This window comes from Artemia sp. Qi Xiang Cuo, chromosome 3 (genome assembly GCF_049724085.1).
Source record: "Artemia sp. Qi Xiang Cuo chromosome 3, ASM4972408v1, whole genome shotgun sequence".
Lineage (NCBI taxonomy): Eukaryota > Metazoa > Arthropoda > Branchiopoda > Anostraca > Artemiidae > Artemia > Artemia sp. Qi Xiang Cuo.
The window spans coordinates 57902605-57930122 of record NC_142796.1 but is presented as its reverse complement, the minus strand read 5'-3'; the positions used below and the strand labels follow the sequence as shown (position 1 = coordinate 57930122).

Here is a 27518-nt window from a genome sequence, read left to right as displayed (position 1 = left end):
CCTGACCTTGCATAGTAAATTAGGATTAATTGGCGCTCGAGGTAAATGTTATAAGAGGATATTTTTATACCTATGTATTAAGAACTGACTGTATTACAATAAACTAAATGATGTAAATTTCACTTTTCTATTGCAGTTTTACCTTAAATTAGAATAAAATTTTCATTTTTTTGAAAATACTATAAAATTTTTTCTATACATTTTTATAATGTAAAGGTCTTTATATCTATTGTAATAAAATGTGTCTCTAATATAATAACATCCAATTGGATTGGATGAAAGGGAGATTACACGAAAGAAAATAAGGTATTGATGATAGAATAAAGTCTATTTTCGAATACTAGTGTTGAATTCTTGTCAGGTTGTTTATAATTTCTTGCTATAATCATATTAAAATATCCATCCTAGTGATTACCATATTATTTTTAGATGTTATCTGAATTAGAAATTTAAGTTATATGCAATTTAGTCGCTTAAGTAGAAGTCAGATAGTGTTTAATTAAAGAACTAAGGACATGAAATAAAACAATTTTTCTTTTCTAGAGTCATCTTAGATTTATTTACACCTACAAATTGTAATTTTCTTAGATTTAATTTTTGGGTCTACCAAAATCATGGATTTCATGGGATAATTCCACATTTTCGTCTAAGTCGCTGCGATGAGCTATAGAAATAAAAACCAAAATTAATTAGTTAGATTTGATACTATTTTTGTCCGTAAGAATTCAAACGTCAACCATCAGTTGATTCTTTATGACAACTACGCATTCAACAGAAAGCTACACTAAAAGCCTGTTTCATGCGTATTTTTAGCTCATTTTTTGGGGGATTTTTCATCAATATTTTTTTTGATGGTACTCGCTACTAGCAAAAACTGTATAACTGCATATAAAGGAGTTTCTTGTATTAAAAGTTGAATTCCCGGTTTATATTTAAACTTATAATAAATATTTGCTGGTGCATGTTTTCACTAAACCAATTTAAAAAATCAGATTTCATTTTGACTGTCCTTGGTACCTCAAGAACAGGCGAGACTTCTACTTTTTATGTACTAAAATTTGGCCTCCAAGGGTTATAGATGGCCCGTATCACATAATCACCTCTTAAATATCTTCCCTTGCTATCTTATGCATAGCAGGTTTCAAATAGTCATTGAAGTCCAGTCAGCTTCAGTCGGTAACCATTGTCACAACGTCCAAATGAAGCAACGGTTAAGAACCTGGTTAAGAAGCATGGTTAAGAAGATTGTAGTAACTTGTAAGTTTCGTCTTAATAGTAAACTGACGTGTCTTTTCTTGATCTATTCGACACTCAGATTCACACTGAACTCTTTGTCTGTCAATGGAGCATGCTTTGCTACCTTTAAAACTTCATTGATGTCATATTCGAACATCTCATAGTCAATCCGATATCTTTTGTAAATTCTGAGAATTAATTCTCTGGAAAGTGAGCCCACGTATGCATTTTTTGTTTCTTGACTAATTTTGTACGAATTTGCCACTGGCACAGGTTGTATCCATCCAAACTTCTTCCAGAGATACTAAAATGAAAGCAACATGTTCAATAGAAAAAAGTGTTCAACAATGCTTAAGAGAAAAAAAAATTGATTTTGACCGTCTTAGCATTTCACAAAAATTTTTTGAAATTTGAAAAGAAAACGTTCATTTATATATTTGATAATAGCTGTATATAAAAGTATCAAGTAGCTCATGGTAGCGATTTGTAAGTAGGAAACACCCTGGGCTAATAGTAACGAAACTCTGAAAAAGAAATTTTGATAATAATATATGCATCCGAAGAATCAGCTTTTTGTGGTGATTTCAAATATTTTAAATTAAACATGCTTTAAGCGATGCATTAAAAGCTATGCACCTGAGAAATATTCGATCAGTTTGAAACAGGGAAAAAAACACCCTCAAGGGGTTTTCATTTTGGAGTTTTTGCCAAGATGAAATTTTGTATTTTTCAAATTTTATAAATTTCAAATTTTTGGAAGTTTGTATTCTTTTTTTGAGAAGGAAAATCGCGGATGCGTGTTTATTGTTCTTTCCCCATTGGTCATCATGTCAAGTTAATAATCCTATTAAATTGAGAGACGGTTTGTTCAAACAAAAATTAAAGTACTTCTGCCTGTTTTAAGCAAGCCAAAAGACTGTGCCAGAGCAAAGTAATGATGTCTGCCATTTCGTGGCACTAAACAACAATTTTGAACTAGAGAGGCGAAAGCTGCTATCTACTGATAACTATGAGAACGCCAATTAATTTAAAATTTTTGAAAGAGAATATACCGAGCCTCCCCGTTTCAGAAGTATTAATGCACGGTGTCACATTCGTTCCTAAGGATAAAAGTAGTCACTATAAAATAAACGGCCAATATAGACCTATATTTCTGGTCAAAGTTCCCTTAAACCAAGTTAATTTATTTGATATTTTATAAAAGTGTGCATTGTGATATATAATTTCGGATTTAACTCTTATGGAAGAGGGCAGTGGGTCATTGCCTAGATGGGGAGAGGGCCTGATGCTTAAAAAAGTACTTTTTACGCCCATTTTTTCCAACTTTTTGTAAGCTCTTTGGTTTGAGGAGGAGGAGTTGAGCATTACAGATTTTTTTTTATCGAAGCATGGATGGAAATGTTGTATTTGTGGTTGTTTTTATGCATTGAATAGTTATATGTCAGAACACTGTACTCAGAGAGCCATTCGTGCTTACACTAACCAGAACCTTTAAAAAAATTAAAAAAATTAAAAGAGATCGCCAGGTCTGTCTAACCCTTAATTTTTCTGTAGCTGGCTACATTTGATCATCAAAATCTTTTTATGCCAGGAAAAAAAAGAAGTAATTTGTCAACGAAATCAAACATCTGCTTCTATTACAAAAAAAATGAAAAAAAAAATGTGATGCTGAGAAAAGTTCAATCAAACGAGTAACATCTGGGTTATATACCGAATCAAATCAGTGCTACAATTTAGATTACCCAATGTCAGTTTGGTTGCGAAGGGTTTAATATACATTTTTTGTAACTTTTAAACTGTTTGTAATTAAGTAGCTTCAGAGATGTGTCTTTGGCTCTTGAGTTGTCTCAATTGAGGGCACCTTTTCCACAAAGCTGATAGTAAACTAAATCGATGGTTATGAGTTACCCATGTTCAAAGAAATGATGTTTCCCCGTGCCTTTTAAGGTTCAAAGTCACTTTCTTACTTCTATTTCTATTCGATTAACTCTAACAGTAAAATTTTGTTTTGGAAACAAATTTACTGGAAGTATGCTTTCTGATGAGAAGTTCAAATTATTTGTTGCATTACGACAGAAAATTGTATTAATAGTTAAATGACTTTCAGTAAACATACAAAACTACTAATCTTAAATTTAATGTCCGTCAGGTTTCAGAAATTTTTTTATATTCTCACATAGGATAAAGTTTCATAGATAATCGTACATTTAATTTAAAATTCCTCGAAGATACCAAGGATTATATACCCCGAGGATTCTGTATGTGATAAATTTCAGGTTTTTCCAGAGTAAGTTTAAGAGGGACTTGCAGTCAAATTTATATTTAACGCCCCCTTTTTTTTTAGCAAAAACTCATGCAGAAAGTTCAACCCATATAATAAAATGCTTTTTTAGCAACTTCTTTAGTTTCTTTGCTTAAGTTAGAAAAAAATCTTTTTATGAGGTCTATTGTCTATTTTTTTTAACCTATAAATGAACAAAAATTAATTAAAATAAATAAAATTTTTCTTACGGAAGCAGAGAAAAATTAAAATTTCAAATGGGAATAAATTACTGCTTCACAGTTTATGCAGCATATTTTATGAGAACTGTTTCAAACAAAATTGCTTTAATATTTCCCAATAATTGTAGAATACTGAAAAACTAGTACTCTACCAAAACGCAAAATTAACGCAACACAACAGGATTAAAAGCAGAAAAATACTTAAGTGTGCTGCCAAAAATAAAAGAATAATTCATGAAGCTGTCAGTAGCCATTTACCAGCAATGAAATCAATAAATTTTACTACACCATTTTAGCTCTCTAAAAACCACAAGAAAGCTCTGTTCAAGCAAAACGCTATTTTTTAGAATTTAAAAATGTGGGGAAATATTCCAAGCCAATTGAATTAAAACAATTAAATATATTGCATAAACTGCAAAGCAATAATTGTCTTTCGTTTTAGTTTTCATCTGTACTGTTTACTTTCATTAAAAACCTCTTTTTAAACTAAAAGTCTATAAAATGTAAAAACAAAATACTTATGCGGCAACTTGCTAACAGAAACGGCATGGAAATCTAGTTGAATAACGGCATCTATTATGTTTAGGTTACTCAATTGTATACATGGTTTGTTATAAATTCCTAGAGATGTGGCCCGTTTAATAATTATATTCTTTTTTTGTTTCCTACATACAGTTTTATACATTTTTCTATTTTGAAAAAAATGACTTTTTTGTTAACACTTGACTTTATATATCCTATAATTTCAGGGGTTAGCAGGTGTAACTTATCCGACAATTAATACACACCTTTCATGTAGCTATTCTTCTAACAGCTGGCGTCATCTGCGTCTCGTGAAACGATTGTACTTAGACGTGTCAGATAAGTAATCTTAGTATGCTCGAATAAGCTCAAAATGAAATAGTGATATTGCTTTGGTTTTTTCCCTTTCTAGGATGGAAAATTATCAGACCGTCCTTGTATATGTGTAATTAAGGAGAAAATTCTCTTTTATAAAAAGCTCAACTAAACCATTATAATATTTACTGATTTTGAAAGTTGCCCTATTTTCTTGCTTAATATATCGACTACAATCCTTTATACCCTAAAAAATTAGAAATGAAATAATGCTTTATTCCCCTGGCTTGCCTTAAAATCATCGTTGGTCGTTTCCATTATACCGCATGGACCTCAAAGATAAAATATGCAGACATTTATATCTTAAAAATATTATTTTGGCCAAATGTGTCAAATTATAATCTATATGAATTTTTACGGACCTATGTTGATAGGAAAAAAGGGAAAGCTTGTGATTATTCCTATTTCTATTCGGTAAAAGATTTTTTTCTAGGTAGTCCTACCCCTTCAATGACTCTTAATGAAAATCATAAAATTCATGTAAGTTAGTTGCATTATATGCTTTATAAAAGAAAATGACATGAACATATCATACCAAGATAAAGGTATAGCTATTATGTTTACTTGCTTGAACCTTGCTTACTTGAATCTCAGAGACAGAGACAAAAACCAGAGATGAATAACCACAGAATAAACCTTCACTTGATGAGGAGGAAACTCATTTTGCGAATCTTTCAAACTTTTCTGAGCACCCCTAAACAGCTTTTGTATATTTATTAAATATGAAACCGTTCTTATAATGATTATAATATGATAAATATATAAATATTGTACTATATAACGTGCATTATAACGCAAGATAACGTATTATTTCTATGGTTTACCTCAAAATCATCCGTGTTTGTTTCCAGTTTACCGATCATGTCGTACTGAATGCTACAAGGTGTACAATAACTCCAGTATGGTAACCAGTGAGATTGAAATTTGTCTGAAAGAAAGTTAAAATATTTTAAGTGGGATAAACAGAAACATTGAAAACTTAATTTTTCTCAAACACAAACAACAATTTAGGTATCCATAACTTTTACTTAGACTTTTAGACATTTATTCTATAAAAGTAAACAATTCTAAAAATAAAGATAATAATAAAAAAAAACTAGAGTTTCTGACACGGTAGAGCTATTGGTATTGGCCTGATAAGACTTACACAATTAAGGCTTGGCACCACAGAGCCAAGTTCTGTGGTGGCACAACTGCTGTTCCGTAAAAAGGTCATAGGTTTGTTGCAGATTGGCCAGACAGGGTTTGTGCCTCTTGTACGGTTTCTCTTACTAATTTGTTTGAACATAAAATGCATTTTTTTGACATATTTGTTTTCTCAAACAAATAAAAGTCATCTGAAATTCAATAGGGGTGTAAGTACTATAACTAACAACTTGATTTCCAACTTTCCCTAACAAGTAAATTACACCGGCAAGGCAGTGCAAGCTAGCGCATTTGGTAATTCTCTACAGGCTTTAAAAAGGTTCAAGGCCTCATGAAAATTGAATTTACAGTCTCCTTAGCAGAGTTGTTTTTGTACGCGAGGCCATAAAAAAAGCTTAGAAGTGAGCGTGTCAACAAAACTTCGTTTGTTGTTTCGTCAGTTGAGTCAAAGAATGTCAAAATTTTAACAATTAATAACTATAGCGGCAATAGCTGCTGACCAATACCTTTTATTGTATATTTCTTCCATAGTTTCTTCTATAGTCAAGCTTTGTACCAGTGTGCCATGTGCCACTTTGCCACATGCCAGTGTGAAAAAAATAATAAATTGAGAAGTATTTTAAATGTTTAGATCCCTGTAGCTGATGCTGCTCAAAAGTTTGCTGTAAATCTGGCCCTAAAAGATCTAAAAAGCTCTTAGAAGTGAACATGTCGACAAACTTGGTTTATCATTTGGTCGGTTGAGGCAAAGAGCGTCAGTATTTTGACTATTGATAACTAAAGTGGCAATAGTTGCTGACCAATATCTTACATATGACGTTTCTTCAATGGTCAAGCTTATGGGTAGCAATTCAGGCAATGAAATTCTCCGCAACCCTCATTTATGTATGTTGGCCTTAATTCGCCAAGTGCAAGTTAAAGTTACGTGTGTTTTCGAGGTAATATTTTCTGTGACGAACAAATAACCATTCAATTGAGGATAAGTCTATTTATTTAGACCCTGAACGCAGGTACAAAAGTCTAAATATTTAGATTAGATATACAGCGATCGCCATCAGTAGAAACTCTAAAATATTAAAATTAAAACTAACATCTTTTTACAGAACAAAATAATTAACTTCCGGTTCATTCATTAGATTTTTGTGAGAGATATCAATAACAGAGTTCATTCAAAGTCTTGAGATGTAAATTATATTCTACTACTGCTACTACTACTACTGCTATAACTACTACTATTACTACTAATGCTATAACTATTACCACTACTACTATTACTACTACTACTTCTACTACTACTACTGCTACTACTACTACTACTGCTACTACTTCTACTACTACTACTACTACTATTACTACTACTACTTCTACTGTTTTACTACTAGCACCACTACTAGTAATCTGCTTCATCTCAGGGCCGCTTGACACCTACACAGCAGCGGACACTCCTCCTCAAGCCCAACCTATTCAAAGCTTCACCCTTTGCCCCCTCAAACGTGCATGTTGTATTAAATAGAAAAAACAAGTTTTTTTAACTGAAAGTAAGGAACGACGTTAAAACTTAAAACGAAAAAAAATTATTCCGTATATGAAAGGGGCTGTCCCCTCCTCAATCCCTTGCTCTTTACGCTAAAGTTTTTTATTGTTTAAAAAAAATAAGAGTTGTGAGAAAGTCAAAGGACATAGTTATCATATTTTCAACCATGCTGAACAAAATGGCTATCTCAAAATCTTGATCAGGTGACTTTGGGAAAAAATGATCGTGGGAGGGGGCCTAGGTGCCCTCCATTTTTTTGGTCACTTAAAAAGGGCACTAGATATTTTAATTGCCTTTCCAATGAGTCCTCCCACGGTATTCTAGAACCGCTGGGTCCATACGATCACCCCTGGGAAAAAAAAACAAATAAACACGCATCCGTGATCTTTCTTCTGGCAAAAAATGCAGAATTCCACATTTTTGTAGATAGGCGCTTGAAACTTCTACAGTAGGGTTCTCTGATATTCTGAATATGATGGTGTGATTTTCATTAAGATTCTATAACTTTTAGGGGGTCTTTCCCCCTTTTTTCGAAAATCAGCCAAATTTTCTCAGGCAGTTAACTTTTGATGGGCAGGACTAAACTTGATGAAAGTTATAAATTTGAATTCAGCATTGAAATCTGATTCTTTTGATGTATCTATTGGTATCAAAACCCGTTTTCTAGAGTTTCGGTTACCATTGAGCCGGGTCGCTCCTTACTTACAGTTCGTTACTACTGTTTGATAATAAATATAGATATTAAGTGGATTTTTTTTTAAATAGACGAAAGATTTATGAGACTAATTGCATACATTAGTCTTGAATTCGAAAAAATGCTCTCTTTCTTCAACTGTTTGGAGATCCTCTAAGCTAGACACACAAAAAATCTGTCACCCATCATTTGCATTTGTGTGCCAATTTTGAACCGCCATAAATACCAATAATTATGGCAATCACGGGTAGCCCAGTCCAGCTTTTTCCTAAACCCATGTTTTATGCTAAGCCCAAGAGATGAAAATTAATATTTCTTAAAAGTGTTTTCAGAAATTTTCAAGCGTGGCCAAGAAAGTCAGTTAGGATCTTATTGATTCCAGCATTGGTATATCTGAGTGAGAGTCACTTTGTTTCGACGAAGAGAAAAAGTCTTGTGATTACTTCCCCAATATTTCAATATCTTGTCATTTATAGCAGGTTGGATTTCTGCCTTTACTGGTAATAAAAAGTAAGGTTTTTTACGTTATTTATAGCCTGCCTGCAAAGTAAATTATTTAAATGGAGGAGCTTCGAAGACAAAACGATTTGCATTAAATATCATATAAAGAGAATATCATAAAAATCTAAACAGTTAAAAAAAGAAAAAAATAGCAGGCATTAACAGAAATATTAAATGTTAAAATGGAGGATACTCGGCCAGTTACCCACTTCTCTGCTGCTTCGCAGCTAAGGATCTTAACAAAAAGAATACGCTTGTCAAATTAGGCTTTTCCATGTTGCAACAAAATTTTAAGCAGAAACGGTTTTTTCTTGTGTCAATGGTAGTTCTAATCCGTAGCTTTAGCTTCTACTTAACCTCGACTGTAAACTAATCAATGAACCTATTTTGGCTACATTCTTCAATTTGTTGTCCCATCAAGCTGGTTTCATTACATAAAAAGTTAACATAAAAATATACCTTGTATGTCATCCTCAAGTACATACTGAATAAACTCTTGGAAGGTTGGTACGTCATTGCCTATACTTGTTGAATCATTCATGATTGAGGTCAACACTTTTCTACGAATTGTTTGTAAGACGTGCCTCCTAAACCAAAAGTTTCTTTCGGGATTCATTACAATCTTGTCATGAAAACAAGAAAGCAATCTGGACATGGGATCTCGGACAAACATGAACTTGTAAAATGTCTTATTGTAATAGCGAAGTCCATCACCACTCTGGAAAAAAAGAAGAAACACTTGGTGTGACCAGTAACAAAAATATTAATTATTTAATTGTTTAATCTAATTAAAAATCAAAATTAAATATTTCTCTAGGTAAATATTGTTTTACTAAATATTAAAAATTATCTATTTTAACAATTACTAGCTAATTATCAACTAATCATATACTGTTTGAAATTTAAAGATGGGATGTCCTTTGATGGTATTCCACCATCAAAACTTTTTCTCTTATTACTGATCAACATTTTGAATAAGGCATTTGTTCAAAACAGTCATAAGCTCTAGTAACTATGCCTCAGGGGATGCAATGCTCCCAAAGCCCCCAGGGCAAGGATTGTAAACTATGTAATTTGCCCCCTTTTGCATACAGGATTTATCATTAGAAAAAGGGGGATGTATATTTTATGTGTGTCCAAAAACGCTAAGAGTATCAAGGTGAATTTAGGGGAGTGTTTAGGGCCATTTTAAACTAAATCTGAAGATACTAATGTTCATCCTATTTTTCAAAAAGGTGTTTTTGCAATATTATATAGACAACTGAGGGTATTAAGCTTAAACTTCCAGGGCATGTTGGGGAGGATGTTCAAAAGCGGTCAGCTGGTAGTCAGTCCCCCTCCCACTCTCTTTTTAGCTGTCCTCCCTCTTAAGATATCAGATGCAAATTTTGGCATAACCATCTTGTTGAAATTAGTCGAAAAGTTGAATAACAATACATTCAGAGATGACATAACTCTCCGCAGCACCTGGGGCAAGTGTTGTAAGTGATACAAGTTGCGCATTGCTTATATAGGCCTAAAAGGGTGTTTATTGGGAAAAGGGGGTATAGTTGATCCCGAGTCTCCAAAAAGGCTAGAAATAGCCTACTAAGGTAAAACTCTTATAATATTTTGAGGGGGATGTTAAATAAAATCAAAGCAGACTATATGCAAGAGGGTTATCAAGAGGACATAACAGCGACATCTAAGGAACGGATAAGGGTACCAAGTTGAGACTTTAAAGGCATGCTGAGAAGGATGTTGAAAAAGGAATGAAGAGCAGCTTCCACCCTCCCCTTTCCCTTTTATATGCTAACCTTAACACTGATAGAAATATTAAAAAGCTATTTTCTTTGATATAACCACAAAGTCTAATAGCCATGCCTAATAGAAAATTTGTCTAATGGCTAAATTATACGATCTGTTCATTTTTTACATGGAACATGCATCAATGGGAAAGGGGGGAATGTTTTATCATGGGTGTATTCGAAGGGGCTAATGCTATTGAGGGAAATGTTCCGTAAATGTTGAGAGGTCTACTGAGCTAAATCTAAAGACATTTCTGTGTCCAAATTATAAAAAAGGCGTATCTGCAATAATTTAGGAACGGGCAAAGGTAAAAACCTGAAATTTTTAGGGTGACTACTACTACTCCTACTATTGTGGCCACAAATGAGACTTGTTGCAACTAAAAGTGTGACCACTTGCAACTGTGAAAACTTGCAACTGTGACTTCTTGCAAATGTTATCACATCTACTTGTGACAGCTTTCATGGAATGAAAAAAGATGTTTTGGTGCTTTGATATTGGAAAAAGCTTTGATGTTGAAATGGGGAATGTAGAAAAACGTGAAACTTTGGCAATAAAAAACAAACAGAAATTAATTTTCAAAAAATCTGAAAAAGAAGTTTTTAAAAGAAAAGAAAAGGTCCATATTAAACTTAAGACAAGAAGGAATAAATTTCTATAATAATTCCAACCCAAAACGACCAGAAATTATTATTAAAGAATAAATGAAACCAAAAACGAACAGAAATTAAATGAATAATCATAGTAAACAAACATCCAACATGTACTAATATAAATGAACAAAAAAAATCTTAAAACAAGTGAAACTTAGATTGAATATTGAAACTAAACCTAAAACAAACAAAAAACAATATAAACAAGAGTTTGGTAACTGTCCCCTTTCCTCACCTTTTACTGTAAAATTCCATAGCCTACTGCGTCATTTCACTTTACTGAAAACGAATTATTATTACAAATCTTCTTTTATACTACAACATTGATAATAAAAATACAAATTAAGGAGAAATAAAATCTTGACTTGTTGATCTTTTAGAAATTATTAAAAAGTGATCAGTAAAGGTGGAGAAAGGAAACAGTTGCCAAGTTCTTGTTTGTAGCAGTTTTGTTCGTTTTTACTTTAATTTTATTAGTTTTTCCCAAGGACTGTTCGAGACACATAGTTTTCAATAAAACACAAATCTAAAAAAAAACAGAAATAATACAAACTTTTGGTGCAATTCTATCTATTCCTGAGTGTGGACTTGGCCCTAGATCCTCATAACCATTTAACTTCAAAAGATGCGAAGCTAACGATGTGGAGGCTACTTTATTTATCAGACATGCCATTGATTTTTGAGGCCTAACCACTGCGAAATGAGACGGATCCGGATTCTCAATCCCAGAATCTGCAAAAAAATAGTATTTTTAACTTATAATAGAACAAAAAGCTTAAGAAATAATTTTTGTGTCACTAAAATAATGCGCGTTCAAAAAATAGTGAAAACAGTGCAACCTTAAAAGTGCTGTTCATTAGTTTCAACGTTACAATTGCAGTAGAGAAAAGGAGAGCAAAAATTACGAGACCACTGCTCTCAATGTCTTTTAATGCCTGATACAAATAATAATTATAGTTTCGAAAAATCCACTATCAATCTTTGCTCTTGATAATCGTATGAACTCATTATGAAAGTTGAGTCCAATCTTATTCACCATATTTTACTGGAAGACCATTATTGGCTCTGCAGTCAAATTAGAATTTCATACCTGAGATATAATTTACATGCCACAAAAGTATTGCACGTTATATTGTAAAAAAATTACATTTTATTTTTGGTGTCCATCAGTTTCAACGTTACAATTGCACTACAGAAGAGGAAACATAAAAGGCAAAAGATATCCTTTGAAAAGTCTGTATCAGTGAGTTTATAGTTCCCAATAAAAACTCGAGTTCTGGAAAAATCTAAAATAAAGGTTCGTTCTTGAAAACTAAAAAAACCTTTCGTAAGTTGAACCCAGCCCTGCTCACTGGATTTCGTAGAAGTTTAATTATTGGCACTGTCGTCGTGCACAGTAATGAAATAATCCAGGCCTGTGGAAAAACCTGTCTTGCAAAAAAAGGGTCTTAGTTAATACCCAGTGAAAAACTATATACTTATTTCTTACTTTCCTTAATTCTTAATCTTTGTGCTATTATAACAACATATTTTTAAATCACTATTGCCTAAACTGCGTTCTTACTTCCTCAACGCCTCGCTCTTTACGCTAAAGTTTGACTCTGTCTCACAACTTTATTTTTTAAAACAATAAAAAACTTTAGCGTAAAGAGCGAGGCGTTGAGGAGGGCACAGCCTCTTTCATATAGGGAATAATTTCTGTTCGTTTTAAGATTTAATGTCGCTCCTTACTTTCAGTTTATAAAACTTTTTTTTATTTAAAGGCTGCGAAAGCGGGGGGTTTGGGGGCGACAGCCCCCCAACTGTGCCTCCTAATCCCTGTACGTTTTAAGGTTCGACCTTGTAACTCAGCCTCTTTAACTCTTTAGAAAACGTAGTTTTTTTCAAATAATTTCTGTACTTTTTTGTACAGTTTATTACTTATTATTGCTGGACTTACTGTTAGCTGATCGTGCCAGGAGTTAAAGTTTTTTTTGGGGGGGGGGGCTGCCGCCCCACAAACCCCCCGCTCTTGAACATTCTTGTGTTAAGGCTTTTAATTCCTGAATACTCAAATCACGTCGTACAGGGTGCCTCCTAATCCCTGTACGTTTTAAGGTTTGAATTGTGACTCAGCCTCTTTAACAGCCCCCCAACTGTGCCTCCTAATCCCTGTACGTTTTAAGGGTCGACCTTGTAACTCAGCCTCTTTAACTCTTTAGAAAACGTAATTTTTTTCAAATAATTTAAAAAAGAAACTGAGTTTTTTAAAGTTTAAATTCAGTATATAAAAAATTTGCTCTGACGGTGAATCGAACCCGGGTTTTTCGCCTGACAGTCTGAAGTATCAGCCGCTGGACTAATGAGACACAATTGTATTTGTTTTTTAGTAAATGGAATGTATTTTCGCAAAGCAAATTCCCACAAAACTTGATATTTGGTTTTTGGAAAACAGGGAAGAAGTGATCAGATTGAGCTGAAATTTCGACGATAAGCTCCCAGGCCCCAGGAAAGCTTATCCTCTAAATTTCAGCCCGATCAGACAACTTTAAAGGGGGGTTGTGGTGGGAAAAATTAACATGGGCTATTATAGGAAAACGAGGTTTTTCGTAAATGTAAATTCGGGGGATAATTTTTTCGGTCTTAAAATATCAAAAGGCCCTAACAGGTCGAATTCTGCTTCGAATGAGTTCTCGTTCACCCGGATCAGTTGCAAACTGTAGCCTGTAGGCGTGGATAAGAAAAAAAAGAGAAATGAATTTTAAGTGGCTATATTTGGTTTTTTGAAAACAAGGAAGGAGTGATCGGATTGAGCTGAAATTTCAAGGACACGCTCTCAGGCCCGAGTAAAGATTAAATTCTAAATTTAAACCCACTCGGACAACGTCAAAGGGGGGCTGTGGTGGGAGGTTCAAAACTTCCGGCCCAGTTTACCCCATGAAGACAAAGTCGGAGGAGGATGAAATTTTGCACGTTTCTTAGTTTGAGCTTGGGCTACAAAATGCAATCACCGCCGTCTCTCTGCGACCTCTAGGACCTGAAATCGCTTAACATTGTGGTGGGTCGCCTCTTTATAGAGGCACAAGTGTGCCTCCTTGATAAAGTCTGAGGGGGGTGAAATTTTGCACGTTTCTTAGTTTGAGCTTGGACTACAAAATGCGAGGACTACTGTCTCACTGTAACTACGAGGATCAGAAGTTGCGTGCGGACTTTTATAGAAAAGCAAATCCATAATTTTGCAAGCTAGCCTGCTTATAGCGGGTTTTGATAGCACATCGAGGTTGTTCGTAAATTAAAATTCGGAGGATAACTCTTATGGTGTGAAAATATCAAAAGGCCCTAACAGGTCGAATTCTGCTTCGAATGAGTCCTCATTCACCCGGATCAGTTGCCAACTGTGGCCTGTAGGCGTGGCTAAGAAAAAAAAGAAATGATGAATTTTAAGTGGCTATATTTGGTTTTTTGAAAACAGGGAAGGAGTAATCGGATTGAGCTGAAATTTAGAGGATAAGCTCCCGGGCCCCAGGAAAGCTTAACCTCTAAATTTCAGCCCAATCGGAAAACGTTAAAGGGGGGCTGTGGTGGGTGGGTCTAAACTTCCGGCCCAGTTTACCCCATGAAGATAAAGTCGGAGGAGGATGAAGTTTTGCAAGTTTCTTAGTTTGAGCTTGAGCTACAAAATGCAATTACCGCCGTCTCTCTGCGACCTCTAGGACCTGAAATCGCTTAATATTGTGGTGGGTCGCCTCTTTATAGAGGCACAAGTGTGCCTCCTTGATCAGATAAAGAAATAGTAAGTTTCTGGTCATATACCAGTGCCTACCGAAACAATAAGTAACCGAATTACACAGTTGTAATTTTATAAAGGCGGTACTTCTGATTTAACCTCCATTTGCTTAAACCGAGTAAAAACAACATGAAATGATTTAACCGTCAAAGGCTAGGAGAGATAGGTCATTTGAATAACAAGAAGTAATTTTTGTTCATAAGCTTCACAGTTTATAGAATTAGATAATTCTATAAACTGTGATAAGCTTGGGCCATCAAATTTGATAAGACGTATCAAAAAAGCTAAATAAAAGGGCACGGAAATTTTTTTTAAGGGGTTGCTTAATAAAAATGAAGCACGAATAGAAGTGATTAGAAGACAATAAAAAATGAGAATCGCAACAGCTACTTTTTTTTATTAAACCAAACAAGGTATTTCATTCTACATACTAAACTAAAACTACAAAACATAAAAAAACACAAGAAACACTAATCTAATCTTAAAGTCTCAAATGAACAAAAACCCTAATCTAATCTTAAAATCTCAAATGAAGAAAAATGATCACAAACCAATGATCACCAACAACGAAATTTCTAATCTCCTAGTTCTTTATAAGACAATGGTTAACATTTAAACAAGAATACACGCTTCAAACACATGAAGAAACAATTTGATTTTCACCCAGCGTCACAGGCTATTTTTAGATGTTCTGGCTGGAGTCCAATTGTCTCCCATGTAAGGAGTTCCAGTAGAAGAATCGGGGTACTAGCTACTGTCTTTATAAAGAAAAAAATGAGTAAACTTTCGAGGGGCCGGGATGGGCCCCTTACTTCCCTCCAGCTGAACAATTGCTTATCAGTACTGCGACTAAGAAAAATTAAAAAAATAATAATGAAAAGTGGTGCAGGAAAAAAAGAAGGGAGACATGTTTATTAATTTAAACAGTAATTTTTCAGTATTATTTTCAGGCAAGATTGGTAAAAACTTGGCTGAGTGGCAACCTCCCCGCACGTTTCGACACTTATATCGATGAATTATGCTTACCGTTCTTTCCCAGAATTTCAAATTATATAGCTATATAACGCAAACTTCAGAGGTTTTCCTACTAAATCGATTTACATCGCTGTCACTGTTAGCAGCCCCATCTGGGTCTCTTAGGATATGTCACAACTGTCTTGTTAATTTTATTTTTGTTCATTTTCTTTTTTTAGTCATAATGTCGTCCTATTGCGCATGTATATTTCTCGCCTACAGTGGCATTCCTTTCTCATTCTGCTTCCAGTACTTTGTCCATTTTTCCGTTTCTATAACTGGTTTCCAAAAAATGAAAACAATAATAAAAATGATATAAATGTTACAAATTGAAACCGAAACTTTGAAACCTGTTTCACAGAAAATCCTATGGCGCACTACAAGATGAATCAAAGGAAACATAATTTACTATAGGACTATTAGGGGATAGGGTGCATTGCCAGAAAAATTATTATAGTATTTGGAAATCATAGGCAGTGTAATGGTGCTGCCTCAGTAAAGTGCATAAAAGGCTTCTATGTGTCGTCTTTTTTTTCCAGGCCAATGCGTATGGAAGGAGTTGTCGTCGGGATTTTTGAGAGATGAAGTTTTGTCCATAATAGTTAGTTGAATATTCAACACCTATGTTTCTAAGGATGACATGACCCTCCCACAATCCTTGGAGTAAGGGATCTAATTTATGCAAGCTGTCCATTTTTTATATATAGGTTTGTCGATGTGATTAATTTAAAAAACTTTTTCCACAAAACAAGTTTTTCAAAGACAAGTAATAAGCTCTATTAAGCCAAAACTGAGCAGGAATAAAGTCAAATAATCCTCCAAACGTAAAACTGACACAAATCACTATCGATAAATAAACAAAACTCAAAACGAGCAGAAATCACAATAAATCGCCGAGTGAAACTCAAAACGAACAAAAGTTTACACGAGTAGGGCTGATAATGCCTATGCCTTCTCAAGACCAGAACATAATTTGCCCTTTACTGAAAAAAACAAAACAAACAAAAGAAATGTCCGTGGATTATCAGTTTAATTGACATATACTGATCTTTATTCTTTAAATCTTATTAACTTTTATTTGTTAAAGTAAAAAAGATAAAAAATTTACAGTGTATCTTGTTTTCAGTAAAGTAAAGTTCCGAAGTTTACACGACCACTTTTTCTATAAAAACCGTATATGCCCTTGGGGCATAGCTTACAACCCTTGCCTGGAAGGCTGTGAGGGGGTTGTCATTCTCAAAACATAATTTATGGACCTTTAAACTACGCTGAACAAAGTAGCTATCTGAAAATTATGCTTGGATATGTTTGGGGAAATGATGGGCATGGTGGGCTGGTTGCCATCCAATCACTCTCAACTATTAAGAATGATACTAGTCCTTTCAATTTCCAATTGAATGAACCCTTTGTGAAGCTTCTACGACAACATATGGCCATCTCAAAATTGCTATAAGATGAATTTCGGGAAAATACAATATGTGGGGGGGGGGGGATCTGCCCTCTAATCACTTTGAATCTTGAAAGGTGCACTAGAATTTCTGATTACCAATCCAATGGGTCCCTCCAAAGTTTTATAAGACTACTCTTTCTATAAAAACCTTATATGCCCCCAGGGCACAACTTGCAACCATTGCCCTGAGGGCTGTGTGTGTGTGTGTTTGTGTGTGTGTGTGTGGGGGGGGGTGAAATTCTTTAAAACATAATTTTCGGACCTTTCAACTACGCTGAATAAAATGGCTATCTCAAAATTTTATTGGATGTGTTTGGAGAGATGATGGACATGGGGGAGGGGAGGGGCTGGTTGCCCTCCAATCGCTTTTGAATATTAAAAAGGGCACTAACCCTTTCAATTTCTAATCTAATGAGTCCTTTTCGAAGTTTCTACGACATTCCTTTAAAAATTTTGATTTTTAAAAGGGAACTAGTACTATACATTTCCAATCAAATGAGCTTCCTCACACAACCATCCATTCCATAAAAAGCTTATATGCCCCCAGGGCATAACTTACAACACTTGCCACCAGACTCTGCGGGTTTGTGTCAACCCCAAAGGCCTTGCTATGTGATCTTTGGACTGCTTCCGAACAAATGCTATCTCAAAATTTACATCGATGCATTTGGGAAAAATAGACCGTAAGTGGCGGAGGGGGCTAGTTGCCCTCCGATCGTTTTGACTCTTAAAAATGGCGCTAGAATTTCTTATTTCCAATCTAATGAACCATCCCCGAAGTTTATACCACCACCCTTTCCAGTTAAACCTTATATATCCCCGGGGAAAAACTTACAACCATTGTCCTGAGGGCTTGGGGGGGGGGGTAATCTTCAATTACACGATTTCTGGACCTTTCAACTACGCTGAACAAAAGGGCTATCTCAAAATTTTTATTGGATATATTTGGATGAATGATGGGCGTGGGGGGATAGCTGCCCTCCGATCACTCTGACTCTTGCAAAGCGCACTAGGACTTCTGATTACCAATCAAATAGGCTCCTCTGAAGATTATACAACCACCCTTTCTATATAAACCTTATATAACCCCAAGGCAAAACTTACAACCCTTGCCTTGGGGGCTGTGGGGCGGGTTGTCATTCCCAAAGACGTAATTTCTGGACCTTTCAACTGCGCTGAACAAAATGCTTATCATAAACTTTTGACTAGATGTGTTTGCGGTAACCATGGTCGTGGGAGGGAGGGAGGTTACCCTCCAATCACTTTTGACTATTAAAAAGGGCACTAGCCCTTTCAATTTCCAATCGAATGAGCCCTTTTTGAAGTTTTTACGACAACTCCTTCTGTACGAAGTACTCTGGTCTAAAAAAAAAACAAAAAAAAAACAAACAAAAAACAGGTAAATAAATAATACAGTGTGCCCGCATCGCTCTTTACTTAGGCAGCGCTATTGCGCTGCCTAGGATAGGGGGGCACGTTTGACCCTTAGTCTCTGAAAAGACTAAGGTCATTACAGTGAAAAGGGAATGTTGAAGGCAGACGTAGAAATAAATTAAAAGGTACTATGTGCATGCAGGTTGTCAAAAGGGGCTATAAGCAATATCTCAGAAACTGCTTAGGATAATAAGTTCAAACTTTCAGGGCATGTTGAGGTGGATCTTGAAATCGCTAAAAGAGATAAAATGCATACTACCACTTCTGCTACTACTACTAAAACAACTACTTTTACTACTACTAATACTATTACTACTACTATTACTTCTAATACTACTACTGCTACTACTACTACTACTACTACTACTGCTACTACTACTACTACTATTACTACTACTACTATTATTATACTACTACTACTACATCATCCATTGAACGAAATCAAAATGTCCTTCTCATATACGAATTAATTTCTGTTCGTTTAACTTTTAGCGTCACTCTCCATTATTACCCAATTCCAAAAACATAGAATTTTGGGAGAAAAAAAAAACTGATTCCACTGTAAGAATGTGCTTTTCATTGACTCAGTTGATAAGTTAAACTCAAGGGAATCTGAAGGAAAAATGCAAGAACGAGAATGACCATGGGCAAAAATTTAGGAAACTATAGGGGAGAGAGGAAGTTTTTTATTTTTTAAATGACCGTAGAGAACATTTGAATCTATTTGGAATTTATTTTTTGTTTTTCTTTCGACTTTTTCGCAAAAATAACGAAGAAAATCGTATTTTCAAAGCGTCAAAGGGCTATTGCACCCCTAACCCTTCAGAGTCTTTTAATTTGAACCATTGTGTATGATTGTGTGAAAAGAAGTTAGCTGAACAAAGGTCGGTTAAAAGAATGTCATACCTTGATTACGACGAACCTTTAAGTTATTACCAATTCCTAGAAAATCCACCTTTGTAATTTCACCACGACGAATTTTAAATTTTTTGCATGCTAATTCGACCATTTTTGCCCTTTCTTTGTAAAGAATCTTTCTGTTATCCATCCACTGATCAGTATCCACAGCTTCTTTTATTTCTCCCTTTCTGGTTATTAAAGCTGTATCTAAATAGCTGTGTTTAAAAACATAAAAAGACGCAGTAGACATCCAAAATATTACAATTAAACACTTGATTCTATAATGCATACTCATTATGAGGATAAAAAAGACACTAGCTGAAATTTTTGAAGAGTACGTTAAAACTGTTACTCATGTACCCATAATTGATGTTTCGCAATCTGGAACGGTAAATCAAATTTATGAAGGAAGTAAGTGTAATTAGGCATTGAATTGTCTTAACCATTCATTCAGTCCTTGTCCTTGTGTAACTGTAATCACTGAAGCCCAGTGAAATTCTTCAGGGGCATGCTAAGTATCACTGTGAAATTTCTTGAGGGGGGAGGGGGACAAGTGTTATCAGGATCTTCGTTTTAAATAGGAACATATCCCATTCTTCAATTGTTATACGCTTTTTAATGTCTCCACACTTCCGGAGGAGAAAGCATTACCCTGTTTGAACCTTCCTGATCGTGTCAATGATGGGCATGGAAATTATGTTGTAGTTATTTCAAAATGTAAGCATAATCAGGGTCTTTTTGTTACATATTCAAAAAAGTGAATGCCATTTAAAATAACAGTTCTTTTTAACAGTCTTTCCAGGCACTTGAATAGAACTAACTAAATAAACAAATTTCCTCCTGTGAACTGGAGGGCAAATTTAAATTTTAAATTAACAAAATTTTAAATTTAACGTGAAAATTTGGAAATTGTCCGCAAAAATTCAAACATTAACAGTATACCGATCTCCAAAGATAACAACATCTTCACCGAAAGCTAAACCTCCTCAAGATGTTTGGTTCTCTATGTTTTTATTGTTATTTTCTGCCCTCCTTACGATTTAGTTACTCCTTTCTAAAATAGCTTAAGAGAAAGGATTTCAGAATTTAGCACAGCATATGCCAGTTTCACTTAATTCTCAATTGAAAATAAGCCTATGAACTCGAAGCCTAGATATTTTCTTTGATAAATGATACACACGGGACTGCGACCTCGAGGAGTGGTGCACCTCGAGAAAATTATAGCCTCGTATACAAAACAGGATTTACATTGAATTCTGATCGGTGGAAAATTTTTATGGGTTTTGTTTGTGTTGATGGCCCATTTTGGTATGATTAACCTCTTTCTAACTAAGTAATGCATTGGGGGCTGCCTCACTACAGTAGTACAGTATTTGTAAGCATGAACATATTATAGGTCAGAGGAAATAGGCTGGAGATTGTCTGTGCAGAATTCAAACTCTTGATGATTTAAGAGCATCCCCAAGTGGGAAAAACCATGTTGTTACCAAAATGACTCCAGGATTGCACACATTCTCTAGTCATACTGGAGGGCCCAGAGACTTCTTGCTCTTTGGTTCTAAACCGTCTTAAGTGCTTCATGTAGAGTTGATAAGTGAGTTACTCCCTGTCCTACGCTGGTATGGGACCCATAACTTTTCCTGAAGCCGCAATAATTTCAATAATTTAAATAGTACGAAAATTGTAATTTGAAATGAAACTTAAAATCAGACGTTTTGTACCAAACTTGCTAAGAGTTTCAGAAACTCGTATCTCAGGGGTAGAAAACATGAAATTAAGTGATTTAGAATCTATCTATCAGGCAGTAAAGATGGGGTGCATACACAGGAAGTAGGACTCATAATGGACAAGGAAGCTTATAAGTCTGGCTTACAATAGATATTAATAATAGGATGCTAATCACTCATTTTAAAATTTTGAATTGCAAGACATCAGTCACAGTATTTATATACTCTCGTAACCCCAACATATTGAGATGGCAATAACTCAGATAAGTTTTACTTACAACTACAGGAACAAATAGACAGGATCCAAGGTATATAAATGGTATTTAAAGGAAAGATTTCAATGCCCAGGCTAGTAGAAGAAGGGATGGGAAGTATATTTGCCTAGGTGAATTTGGTATAGGAAAAAGCAATATTAATAAAATCAAGAAGTACTAATATTGTTCAAGAAATCACTAATAATTACAAGAGAAACTAAAATTTCTAGGTAAGAAAAACGAAAGTACAATGAGTGATAAACACCTGGATCAGGGAACCCTGGTGGAGTGCTTCTGATAATAATCAACCAGCTTGTGCTAATAAACTGTAAGTAAGGAGCGAATCATGCTAATAGCAACCGAACCTCTAAAATAAGGAGTTTTAACAACAATTTATAGCCTGCATAAGAAAATCCAATAATTACTCATTAGAGTTGAAAATTGCCCATCAGAAGCCCACCGGCCCAGAGTCTCGGGTAAGTGACCCAAAAATTTAAAAAATGTGTGAAAAATTCAAATTTTTTTCAGAATTTTGGGCTTAGCTTAGGCAACGAATAGGTACTATTTGAAAGATAAAGATGGCTTTAAACGATTGTTTTGCCTGTTTTTTCAAGCAAATTTATGGTCCTATGTCAATTTTAAATTCTTGGTCAACCTTCTTAATACCATAGGCGGGTGTGCCTTGTTTGCCTCTTTCTTAAATTCTTGATCAGCATGCCTAAGACTCTAGGCAGGCATGCCTTTCCAAAAACTAACCTGACAAGTATGTGTCCAATAAGAGAGTCATTCATACTCCTGCCATTTACCCGTGCCCCAGCCATTTAAAGATTTGCCTCTCAATTACTTGGACTATCTGTCTTGGCTTTTCTCTGTCTACAATTACCCAGCATAGTCTTGATGCAACCTATGCAACCTATTGCCCAAAATACTTGATAACTTCAATTCAAAATTAGCACGCTACTAGGGACCTGCCACATACATCTTAAAGATGGAGCAATTCCAACAGAACAGCTGCCTAAACGCGTACCATTTGCTATCCAGCCAAAGTTGAAAGCAGAGTTAGATAGTCTAGAGTCACATGCCTGAGACTCTAGGCAGGCATGCCTTTCCAAAAACTAACCTGACAAGTATGTGTCCAATAAGAGAGTCATGCATACTCCCACCATTTACCTGTGCCCCAGACATTTAAACATTTGCCTCTCAAATACTTGGACTATCTTTCTTAGCTTTTTTCTGTCTACAATTACCCAGCCCAGTCTTGATGCAACCTATTGCCCAAAATACTTGATAACTTCAATTCAAAATCAACGGATTTTGAATTGAAGTATATACTTCATATATGAATATATGAAGTATTTTGGGCAATAGGTTGCATGAAGACTGGGCTGGGTAATTGTAGACAGAGAAAAGCCAAGACCAGATAGTCCAAGTAATTGAGAGGCAAATGTTTCAATGGCTGGGGCACGGGTAAATGGCAGGAGTATGAATGACTCTCTTATTGGACACATACTTGTCAGGTTAGTTTGTGGAAAGGCATGCCTGCCTAGAGTCTTAGGCATGCTGATCAAGAATTTAAAAAAGAGGCAAACAAGGCACACCCGCCTATGGTCTTAAGAAGGTTGACCAAGAATTTAAAATTGACATAGGACCATAAATTTGCTTGAAATAACAGGCAAAACAATCGTTTAAAGCCATTTTTATCTTTCAAATAATGCCTATTCGTTCCCTAAGAGCCTGAGATAATAGCTGGGGTTTAAAAATAGGGAGGGAGCAAGTGATCATAATGAAAATCACGACATCAAATTGAGAATATTATAGAGCCCCGTTGTAGAGGTTTCCAGCTCCTATCTACAAAAATAAGAAATTTTGTATTTTTTCCCATAAGGAAGACCACGGATGTCTGTTTTTTCGTCTTTTGTTGTTGTTGCTTGTTCTTCTGAAAAATAATCGTATCAATCTAATGGCCCTAGAAAACCAGATGGAGCTTGCTTGAATGGGCATTTAAAGTTCTAGCGCCCTTTCAGAGCAGCAAGAAGGATTGCCACATGAAAAAGGGCTTTTTTGCCGTTTATGGCATCAAACTACAATATCGCCCTAGAGAGGGTCAAGCTTCTATCGATTAAAAATTATTATATATAGCCAATTAATTGAAGAGCATGGAAAAACCAAATGCTGAGCTTCTCAGTTGCAGGAGAAGTAAAGCCGCGCGGTGGCATATTCGTTCTTAACAAGTCAAGTATTCCACACTAGAGAAATTGTTAATAAAGACGTTTATTTTGAAGCTTCACTCAACCAAGTTGATTCGCTTGGTGTTACAAAATTACGTACATGCCTAATAGTTACGTATCAGCTATTATAAAGTATGGGGGGGGGGGGGTCATTGTGTGTTTGATGATGGGGGAGGGCCAGGGGCGTCATTTCTGGGGGGCAAATGCCCCCCAAAAAATTTGAAGGAAAAAATTATTATATAACCTATGCTCCTAGACTATCCAGATACGGACCTCCTCCCCCCCCCGATAAAAATGCTGGAGCTTCTCCCCTTGGAGAGGGTAATTATAGATGCCTCAAAGTGTGCTTTTCAGTGTCTAAATCGTATAACTATCTTTGAGCCTTCAGGTAAGTATATGAAGTTGTATTTTTTTGGGGAGAAGGGGGGGGGGGTAGAAATGTATCTCAAATCTTCATTCGTTCAGACTAAGCCTGAATAAGGGTTCTGCCGGGCAATAGCTCCCATCTTATTGCAGAAGCAATTCTTATGCAATATAAAGATTTCAAGCATATGGATTCTGGCACAAAAGGTAAAGTGTTGGAGGGGAAGGGAGTTCAATTCATGAGAACTGCCAAATATTTGCCAAGAGGGAGAAGAAGGTAATACCAGGAATTTTGTTTTATTGACGGAACAATAAGAATTTTGGGATTTACCTTTCTTTATTTCTTTACTTTACCAGCTCTGCGGTATCTAATTGTAAGTAAGGACATTATTTGCTACCATTGACCGAAACACTAAAAAAAAAACTACTTTGAATATTAATGGTAGACTAAATGAATGGGATTTTGTGTGGTGATTCCAAACATATAATTGTATTTAGTTTGAAAGAACTCATCGAAAGTTACGAGCTTGTGAAATCTTGTAAAAAAACATTAGAAGGGGAAAGCAGCATCCCAAAAAGTAACAGAATGTGATAAAAATTATGCCATCGAATTCAGCATACAAGAAAACTCTATTGTAGACTGTTCAAATCATTACCTATAATTCACCTTCATACACTTAGCCTTAGTGGCCTTAATACTCTAAGCTGTTCCTGAGATTTTGCTTACATAGCCTTTTGACAACCTGCATTCAAATAGCATGTTTTAATTTAATTCAACATCACTCTTAACATTCCCTGGAATTTTCACCTTAACCCTTTCAGTCACCATGTTCTCACATGAGAACATCACAGCTTCGCTTGGTCTTCTTGGACCCTGTAGGTGGCAGCGATACTCGAGTATGCGCTCCATAATAATAAGTAATGCGAAAAGACACTGGCGAAGTTTCAAACCGATGATGCTAAATTCTGATTTTTAGCAGTATTTTGAAGTTGTTGCACATCCGTACTCGAAAGAATGGATCTACCAGGTATGTTTTCATGCATTTTTTTTACCAGATTTACCATGAAAATACGCGAAAAAAGGGGTTCATTTGTCCTTTTCAGTTAGTTACCCCATCTATAAAAAAGTTTACCTCGCTAGTGCGTTGGATAGATGCCGCAGATTTTTTCGAAGTAGCGTGTTCTTGGGTAAGGACAGTGTGACTTGATACTAACTTTTCTAGTTCAATAGCAGCATATATGGTACAGTCAGAGGAACATACTTTTGGTAGTATTATTTGAAAACATCAGTGATAACTTTTTCCTGTCACGTCGCTATTCGGTAAAAGCGACTCACTATCTTCTTTTCCAGGTCCATCCAATGATCGACCACGTCGAGTTCGTCACGCTGACATACTGAATGTCTTGGACGCGATCGACTCAGACCTTTCAGAGTTATCGGACCTACCAAACTCAGATGACGAAGGTGAAGATTGGGCGTCAGTAAATCTATCGCAGCCACACGATACGGATGAAGATTCATTATCGGAAGTTGAGGATGATGAGCCGCTCCTCCCCCGCCTCCGAAAAATCGAAAACGCAGACTCGTATGGAAGAATGCGATCTTCTCGAAAGTTATCAACAATGCCGACCCGGCGCCGCCGCCACTTGGTCCCGAGGAGCCTATAGACTACTTCAAAGAATATTTTGATAGTGAATTTTATGAGTTAGCCGCCGAGATGACCAATCTTTATTCTGTACAGAAAACCGGCTCAAGTTTGGGTACAACAGCCTCTGAAATAAGAAGGTTCATAGGTATTCATATAGCGATGAGTGCTTTTAAATTCCCAAGGTATCGCATGTACTGGGGTAGTCGGACTCGGATACCTCTAATAGCAGACGCCATGAACTTCAATAGGTTTTCGCGTCTCCGAAATTTGTTTCATCTGGTAGATATCCTCTCTAAAGACCCGGAGAACACCGATCGCGTATGGAAGGTTCGTCCGGTTATAGACCAGGTCCTGAAAAAGACAGAAAGCATCGTACCTTCTGAGTATGTATCAGTCGACGAGCAAATGGTGCCGTACACCGGTGCATTGGACATAAAACAGTATATCAGGGGGAAGCCAACACCGTGGGGCATAAAAATCTTTATGCTTTGTAACAGTAACGGCATCATACTCACTTTTGATGTTTACCAGGGTAAGAAAACTATCCTGACGGAAGAGCAGAAGCAGTTCGGACTGGGACCTGGAATGGTACTAGCTCTTGCTGGTCGCGTCCAGCTTCGCCCGCATACGAAAATATTCTTTGACAACTTTTTTACGAGTAGTCCGCTCCTTGAAGAGCTTGAACGGAAAAGTATGTATGGCACCGGCACGATCAGAGCGAATAGAGTTCTTGGCGCAAAGTTGGAATCTGATATGTCTCTGAAAAAGAAAGGAAGGGGGGCGTTCCACGAGCTAGTGAGTGGAGAAGTATGTCTGATCAAGTGGATGGACTGTAGATCGGTGATAGTCGCTTCTAACATGATTGGAAGCGGCAACGTAAAAAACGTGATGAAGTGGTGTAAGAAAACGAAGACAGAGGTACAAGTGACGCAGCCGGAAGCTATTGCGGCTTATAACCTGAGTATGGGTGGGGTTGATAAGCTTGACCAGATGGTATCCTACTATAGGACCCTCATTCGATCAAAAAAATGGACTTTGAGACTCGTATTCCATTTGATCGATCTTGCTGTAGTCAACAGTTGGCTTGAATATGTCGAGATTTGCAAGGCACAGAATATGAGACAAAAGAACATTGTCGATTCGTTCACCTTCCGACTCGACATAGCAGAGACTCTCATTATGTCTGAAGACACTCCTAGAAGAAGAGGCCGACCCAGATCTCTTCCTTCAAGCGAAGAGGAGGAGAGTGATGAAGAAGACTCGGTTGCCGAAAATCGTAGGAAACGAAAACTCAAATTTCGTAGGCCCTGCTCCGCCGTGAAGAAAGATTCCTTTGCTCATTGGCCAGAAAAATTTGCCGCCCAAAACAGGTGTAAAAATGCCCCCTGTATCATGAAGACTAGGTTCATGTGTACCAAGTGCAACGTCCCACTTTGCCTGGAAGAATCGCGAAACTGTTTCGCACAGTTTCACAAACCTAAAGAAACGTAAACGGATCATTGTCAATTCAGTTTCTCGTTTTTTGTACTATATTTGAAGTCTCAGTTTTTCATTGGTTTTATACTGTATTTGAATAAATTTGGTCACACTGTCCTTGCTCAAGTACATGGTGGAAAAGAAAGAAGACGTTCAGAAAAAAATCTGAAAAAATTCCTGGTAAGTACTTATCCATCACATGGTTGACTTTCGCTACTCTCATAATTTTGACCTTCCAGGCTAAAATTCGTGACTGAAAGGGTTAATACCATCAGCCTTTGTAGTAGCAGTAATTGTAGTTGCAGC

At 35.9% G+C, this 27518-nt stretch overlaps 1 protein-coding gene across 1 annotated transcript; it reads right to left on the bottom strand.

The window, feature by feature from the left end:
* Positions 1-272: 272 nt before the first annotated feature.
* Positions 273-19810, bottom strand: LOC148954333 (carbohydrate sulfotransferase 11-like). Its single transcript, XM_089087036.1, has 5 exons — positions 19522-19810; positions 11505-11683; positions 8970-9228; positions 5460-5563; positions 273-1540 (listed from the first exon to the last, which is right to left on the bottom strand). The coding sequence occupies exons 1-5, from the start codon at positions 19808-19810 to the stop codon at positions 1301-1303; spliced, it is 1071 nt and encodes a 356-aa protein (XP_088943162.1). The 3' UTR covers positions 273-1300.
* Between the last annotated feature and the right edge of the window lie 7708 nt (positions 19811-27518).

Bases quoted from the DNA above. Each gene is read 5' to 3' on its own strand.
- LOC148954333 (XM_089087036.1), bottom strand. From the start codon at position 19,810: ATGAGTATGCATTATAGAATCAAGTGTTTAATTGTAATATTTTGGATG. The intron at 5,564-8,969 runs GTATATTTTTAT...ACTTTCTTTCAG, and splicing joins ACTTGAGGATGACATACAAG to ACAAATTTCAATCTCACTGG. The intron at 1,541-5,459 runs GTAAACCATAGA...CTTTCATTTTAG, and splicing joins CAAACACGGATGATTTTGAG to TATCTCTGGAAGAAGTTTGG.